We start from the raw sequence: 7,145 nt of genomic DNA on the forward strand, positions 1-7,145 counted from the left end.
GGTCCTTAACACAGCCCAGAAAATCATTGGCTGCCTATTGCCCACTGCCCAGCCTGGAGGACCTTGTCAGTTCTCACTGCCTCAGCAGGGCAGCCAACATACTGAAAGATCCATCTCACCCTGCACATCATCTGTTCAACCTGCTGCCCTCTGGAAAACACTTCAGGTCCATCACATGCCGGACAAACAGACTTAAAAACAGTTTTTACCCCAGGGCCATTCGGGAACTAAAAACTTCCAAATCACAGTCTGGACTCCTTTAAAACACAACCTCGTGTTCCACCCTACTCTATATTTATATTTTATTTATTATGACTGCACTATTACTTTTAAAGTGTGCAATATTTTCAGTGCAGTATCTAAGCTACTCAGGGCATGTGCAATACCCCCACTACTAGTCCTCACTGTGGTTTTTCAACCATTGTCTTTTTTATAATTATAGTTTTTAGTCTTTATATTTAAGATTTTTTAGGCATACATATGTGTGTATTGTGAATTGAAGATAGTAATTTTTGCCATTCTATAAGAGGAATTTTAGCCCATCTTAAAAGCATGTTATATAATGATAAAATTACAATACTAATACCATTGTGAACAAAATGCTTGCAAAAAGTGTGAATAAGAATATACATTAAAGATAAAGTAAGAGACAATTATAGACTGTTTTTTTCAAACATGTGACACCTTAGATTTTGGGATAGTTTCAGCCTCTGAAGAGTGGGTTTTAGTTTTGGATATTTTTGCTGGACTTGGCAACCCTGCTACCTACCCCTGTATTACAGAACAAAAATCTTAAAAAAATACACATTTGCTTATAGTTATGTTTATCAATAACACACTTCTTTGAACATGCATGCAGCACTCTAGAAATGTAAAACTGATTGGCAAGTGGAAATTGTTGGCTCAGGAAGAAACGTTTAAATGTAAATGCTAGTAAATACAAACGTGCTAAATTCAACAACGTAATGTTAAAAGGACAGTGGATCCTAACAGCAACCATAAATAACAAAGAAAAAAACCTACTTCAGGGTCATTCTAAAGTAGTACTTTCAAACTAATTAGGGTCTTACCATCACAAATAAAACAGCATTGGCATGTTTTATTGTAATTATATTTAATTACTGAAACACAAATAAAAAAACAAGCAACACTTCATGACAGTGGATGTTTAACGTCAGACATATTCTTTTTAACAGTGACAAGCAAATAAACAGGAGTCTCATAACTGGCTTTTGATCAGCATTTCTTATTGGAATGCAGTCCGTTTAACCACTCGTCCTTCTTTATTTACAGCAAAGTTGTAGTTTTTCGGGTTGTCCAATGCCTCTTCGATACGTTCATTCAAATTCTCTAATGTAATGAAGTTCTTTGCCTCTTCCTGAAAAAAGAAAAATAGAGAAGATGATCATGTGCAGCCAAGAGCTCTTAGTGCAGTTTAATTAAACTATGACAACATGTAAGGAGTCATCTCGGGAGATTTCCTGACTGGCATACCTGACTGCTATTAGAAAGTGAGCCAACCCTATTTGAGCAAATACAGAAATATATCTAAATATGTTGTTTTGTTGGATGCAGGCTGTATTCTGACTCACAAGTGTGCTAAAATTCCATCTGAGGTGGGGTTCTGTAGAATATGGTGCCTGGGCTTTTTGTATGTTTTGACTATTTATAGGTATTTATAACAGTTAGGTATTGTATACATTCACAGTACCAAATAGGATATATAGATATGCATCTAGTGAATAAACTTCAGATGCATCATGACCTGATAAAGCCTGATAAAGTATTAACTGAAAATAAATAATTAAATGATTGAACTTTAAAGACAAAAAATTAAGGTATAGGTACCACTTAGTTTACAACCTATCAGCATAGCTTAGTATTTCTGTTATTCCCACCTGTAACTGCAGGATTTCTTTCTCTTTTTGTTTGATGTGTTTTTCCAGCTCTTGTTGATGCAGATTTGCTGCCTCTCTCCTTCTCTGTTCAGCAGCCTCATTCTCTTTTTGCACACGTAGCTCACTATCAGATACAAGCACACCAGCGGTCATTCATTTCATAAGAAAAAAAGTGTTTTAAAGAATGATGATGCTCTCTAAAGATTATAAACAGATGAGAGGGTTAACTTTCCTGATAAATAACAATTCTTTCATTAAGGAATGATGCAGCAAATAAACAAACTTGAGTGTTTTAAACATTGATTCCACTGTCTGTTTATGTTGTACTAGTTCTTCCACATGAAGGGTAAATCACCATGTGAAGTCCGCACTTGGTATAGGTGTAAAATTCCCCATGGTCTCAACATCATGTTTTACTACAAATTATCATTTGAACGTAGCAGGATTTTATGTACATTCGGTGTATTGTAGTATTTGTTTTGATTTATGGATTTATGGTTAAGCATTTGTGGGCACTTGGGTAGCACAGCACTCAATTGTGCTAGACCACTACCACTGGGATCCAGGGTTTCAATCCCCAGCAGTGCTGTTGGGCATCTACAGGGGTTGGACAAAATAACTGAAACACCTGTCATTTTAGTGTGGGAGGTTTCATGGCTAAATTGGACCAGTCTGGTGGCCAATCTTCATTAATTGCACATTGCACCAGTAAGAGCAGAGTGTGAAGGTTCAATTAGCAGGGTAAGAGCACAGTTTTGCTCAAAATATTGCAATGCACACAACATTATGGGTGACATACCAGAGTTCAAAAGAGGACAAATTGTTGGTGCACGTCTTGCTGGCGCATCTGTGACCAAGACAGCAAGTCTTTGTGATGTATCAAGAGCCACGGTATCCAGGGTAATGTCAGCATACCACCAAGAAGGACAAACCACATCCAACAGGATTAACTGTGGACGCAAGAGGAAGCTGTCTGAAAGGGATGTTCGGGTGCTAACCCGGATTGTATCCAAAAAACATAAAACCACGGCTGCCCAAATCACGGCAGAATTAAATGTGCACCTCAACTCTCCTGTTTCCACCAGAACTGTCCGTCGGGAGCTCCACAGGGTCAATATACACGGCCGGGCTGCTATAGCCAAACCTTTGGTCACTCGTGCCAATGCCAAACGTCGGTTTCAATGGTGCAAGGAGCGCAAATCTTGGGCTGTGGACAATGTGAAACATGTATTGTTCTCTGATGAGTCCACCTTTACTGTTTTCCCCACATCCGGGAGAGTTACGGTGTGGAGAAGCCCCAAAGAAGCGTACCACCCAGACTGTTGCATGCCCAGAGTGAAGCATGGGGGTGGATCAGTGATGGTTTGGGCTGCCATATCATGGCATTCCCTTGGCCCAATACTTGTGCTAGATGGGCGCGTCACTGCCAAGGACTACCGAACCATTCTGGAGGACCATGTGCATCCAATGGCGGTGCCGTGTATCAGGATGACAATGCACCAATACACCCCCATGGCCTGCACAGTCACCAGATCTAAATATTATTGAGCCACTTTGGGGTGTTTTGGAGAAGCGAGTCAGGAAACGTTTTCCTCCACCAGCATCACGTAGTGACCTGGCCACTATCCTGCAAGAAGAATGGCTTAAAATCCCTCTGACCACTGTGCAGGACTTGTATATGTCATTTCCAAGACGAATTGACGCTGTATTGGCCGCAAAAGGAGGCCCTACACCATACTAATAAATTATTGTGTCCAACCCCTGTACATACAGACTATGACATAGTGGTGGGTTTACCGAGTCTCCCCAATAGATTGGCATCCTGCATTGTGCCTAGTTATCCCGAGAAAGCCAGATCAATCACAACCCTGACCACGATAAAGCGGTGGTAATGAAAATGAATGAATAACCAAATGAATGAATGAATGTTAAGCATTTAAATGTGAGGTTATAGTTCTATAGTCATGATGCTGTCGGCCAATCAGTGTTTACAGCACAGTAAATCACTTCATGTTTGCGACCCCGGTCACTGGCTCAAATTTATTTGAGTGAGAAAATGTTACAATAAAGCACACTTCCTGTGATGTATTACACTAGAGGCTAATGCTACCATTCACTCAAATTCTAATAGTACTGCCATGGTGTGATCAGCACAAGATGCAGCAGCAGCATCATCATTACATGTGAGTTTACATTATACATACAAGTTAGGACAAAGAATAATCACCTTTATACACAACTATTGGTGTCTCTTTATTGCTCCTTAAAAAGTAACGTTTAGAAATGTTAGTGTCTTACCGTATTTTACACAGCCTGAGGTTCTCAGTATCATTCCATGCCATTAATGATCTGTGTTCCTCAGCCTCAAGCTTGGCTCTCTCCTCTGCCAGAGAGCCAGTCTCTTCCTCATAGCGCTTCCGCAGCATCTCCTCTTTAAACTGTAACCTAGACACACAACACAGTCCAAAGTTAAATGGAGAGTGACACAATCACTGGTGGTGTGGCTCTGTACTTTAGAAATAATAAAAAAATAATATACAGAAAATTAATTAGGTGAACCATTTACAAATTATATCACCTTTAAAATAGGAAAACATCAAAAAATGTACACAATGACAAACACTTTTTGTCAGGTTTAGTACTGTTTAACAGACTGCCTGAACTTAAGAGACTTAATGTCTCTTAAGAGAGGGGGGTTAAGAAACACAGCCAGGAGACCACAATAATGACTACAAATGACCAGATATTATGTTAGTAAAGTATAATGTCATATCAGATAAATAAAGCAAACAATGTTGTATGACTTTTAATTATTACATATAATATAAACTGCACTGTAGTTTTAGAGGAAATCTCTATACAAAATAAAGTGCATAATGGTGCGTTAGTAAAATGTTATTATAATAGATTTGAATGGAAATGGTGGTAATAATTACATTGACAAGGATATGGAAAAACAAGTCAGTTAGCAAAATTAACAAGTTACAGTTGAGGAAAGGCTTGGTCTGCCCTGTAGCCACATATGGATGTGAAGCCTAGACAAAAATCTAAATGATGACCACTGAGAAAGTTTACAAGATGGCCAGGACAGAAAAGCTACTGAAACACATTAAGTCCCACAAGTTACATTACAAGTTACATTTTGGCATGTGATGAGGCACCCACATGACAACATTGAAGGCAATCTTATGACAGGACTTCTGGGAGGACTCATGGAAGATGAGGGACTCCAGGAAAATGCTGGATTGACATCATCATGACATGGATTGCATTATTAGGGCTAAATATGCTACAAGTGACACAAGACAGAGGACATTGGAGAAAACTGACCCATCTGTGCATGATGGCACAGTGACATGACATGACCAAGTTTACCCACGAGAGAGGATGGAAAACAGTATATGAATATTTCCTTTTAAGATTTTTTTTTAAATGTCAAAGACTGTTTTGAAGAATAAAAATATTAAACAGGTTTTGACCTTTAAGACACAATGTAATTTCATGTAATGATGCCTTCAGTATTATTCTTTAATCACACTCAGATCACATTTCCATCATTCTGATGATTGATAGGAACATCATTTGAAAGCCTTCACTGATTTTTTTTTTTTTTATGCTTTGAGCTGCTGCCCCATGACTGGCTGATAGTTGCATGAGTATGAATGAGTATGATGCTCCAGGGCAGTTGGTGAGGTACTGGACCAGTAATCAAAATCACTGCCAGGTTGTCACTGTTGGCCCCTTGAGCAAGGCCCTTAAACCTCAATTGCTTAGACAGTATACTGTCACAGTATTGTAAATTGCTTTGAATAAAGAGTCTGCTAAATGTAGATGTCAATGTTTCAAAAAAGAGACCAATATACACATGCATAGTAAAGGTCACTGAAAAAGCAGCACTAAATGCAGCAGTGTGTTTGTTACCTGAGTGCCCTCATGATCAGGTCATACTGAGTGTATCGTTCCTTCAGCACCACCATCTCTACAGGATCCACAGCAGGAGGGGTTTTAATCCGACCCGCTTTTGACTTGGCTTTCGGGTCACTGCGGGACTTTCTGCCTCGCACACTGTCCACCAGCACCCCGAACCGAGGAGAGACAAGGACAGCAGCAGGAGTCCGGCTCCGAACTACTGCCTGAAACATTCTACTGCTTTTATATCTGTGTGTTTTATATCAACACTGAGTAATGCAACACATGCACTTAATATCCGTGCGCAATAAAAAAAAATAGGCCGGCTACACAAACACAGCGTGGCTATATAACACCAAAGCGTTTACAGGAGCTCGCCATGTTCAACCTTTCACAGAGGAAGCAGTTTTACTTCTACTAACCATGCCTGTGTGTGAGTAGAGATAACAGAAGTGCAGTGACACTGTAAGGTCGAATGGAGAACTGCACGTTTAAAGAACTGCAACTTTTGGCTAGTGCAGCGGTTCTTAACCTCTTTTTTCTCTTAGTCGAAGTCAAGTCAAATGTATTTGTATCTATGGAAGCAAGTCTGAATCTTTTTGTTTCTTGTTATTTTGAGGTTGGACTAAATTTTAAGATTAGACCTTCATGTGTTCAAACATTTTTTCTGGGACCCCCTTGACACAGGTTATGAAATTATTCTTACGCTTTCAGTGAGGATGACAAAAGGTATTGTCTTCTTCTGCATGGGAATTTTGATGAATCCACGATGAAAGTATATATCATGTGTTATACAACAGTTAGTTCCGACCTTACAATCTGATTGGTTGAGAAGCGTTCTAACCGTGCTGATTTTCGTGATAACAGCACGGTCTTTTCACACCACGACGGTATTACTCCGCTGACACGTTGCCAGTAACGACAAGCTACATGCACACAAACGCGCACGCAGGCGACACAGACTTTTTTCCCCATCGCGTTTTAAATCCGTTATCTGATATACGATCTAGTGCACTATGTAGGGAACATAAATCTGCGATCTGATACACAATCTAGTGCACTATGTAGGGAACTTTAATGTGTTTGTAACGCGAACAGTTAGCTTAATAGCCCAGTTAGCAGCTCCTAAGAGTTCTGTTATCACCCATATCCTTTGGTGTGTGCAAGAGGTTTTTTATTTCATTTTTTCCCTTCGGAGGTTCTTGCCTTCTTCTTCTTGTTGTTCTTACCTCCCTGAAATGAGTTTTTGCAACTTGGGATGTTTGCTTTGTAGTGTTAAATTTTATATTTGTTGTGGAACTACTTTTTGGCGGAAGGTATTGTCAATATTAAAGCATA

At 39.5% G+C, this 7,145-nt stretch overlaps 1 protein-coding gene across 1 annotated transcript; it reads right to left on the reverse strand.

Moving 5' to 3' along the window:
- Positions 1 to 1,097: 1,097 nt before the first annotated feature.
- On the reverse strand, positions 1,098 to 6,204 carry mrps26 (mitochondrial ribosomal protein S26). Its single transcript, XM_062995098.1, has 4 exons — positions 5,820 to 6,204; positions 4,197 to 4,343; positions 1,899 to 2,022; positions 1,098 to 1,378 (listed from the first exon to the last, which is right to left on the reverse strand). The coding sequence occupies exons 1-4, from the start codon at positions 6,038 to 6,040 to the stop codon at positions 1,247 to 1,249; spliced, it is 624 nt and encodes a 207-aa protein (XP_062851168.1). The 5' UTR covers positions 6,041 to 6,204; the 3' UTR covers positions 1,098 to 1,246.
- Between the last annotated feature and the right edge of the window lie 941 nt (positions 6,205 to 7,145).

This window comes from Trichomycterus rosablanca, chromosome 5 (genome assembly GCF_030014385.1).
Source record: "Trichomycterus rosablanca isolate fTriRos1 chromosome 5, fTriRos1.hap1, whole genome shotgun sequence".
Lineage (NCBI taxonomy): Eukaryota > Metazoa > Chordata > Actinopteri > Siluriformes > Trichomycteridae > Trichomycterus > Trichomycterus rosablanca.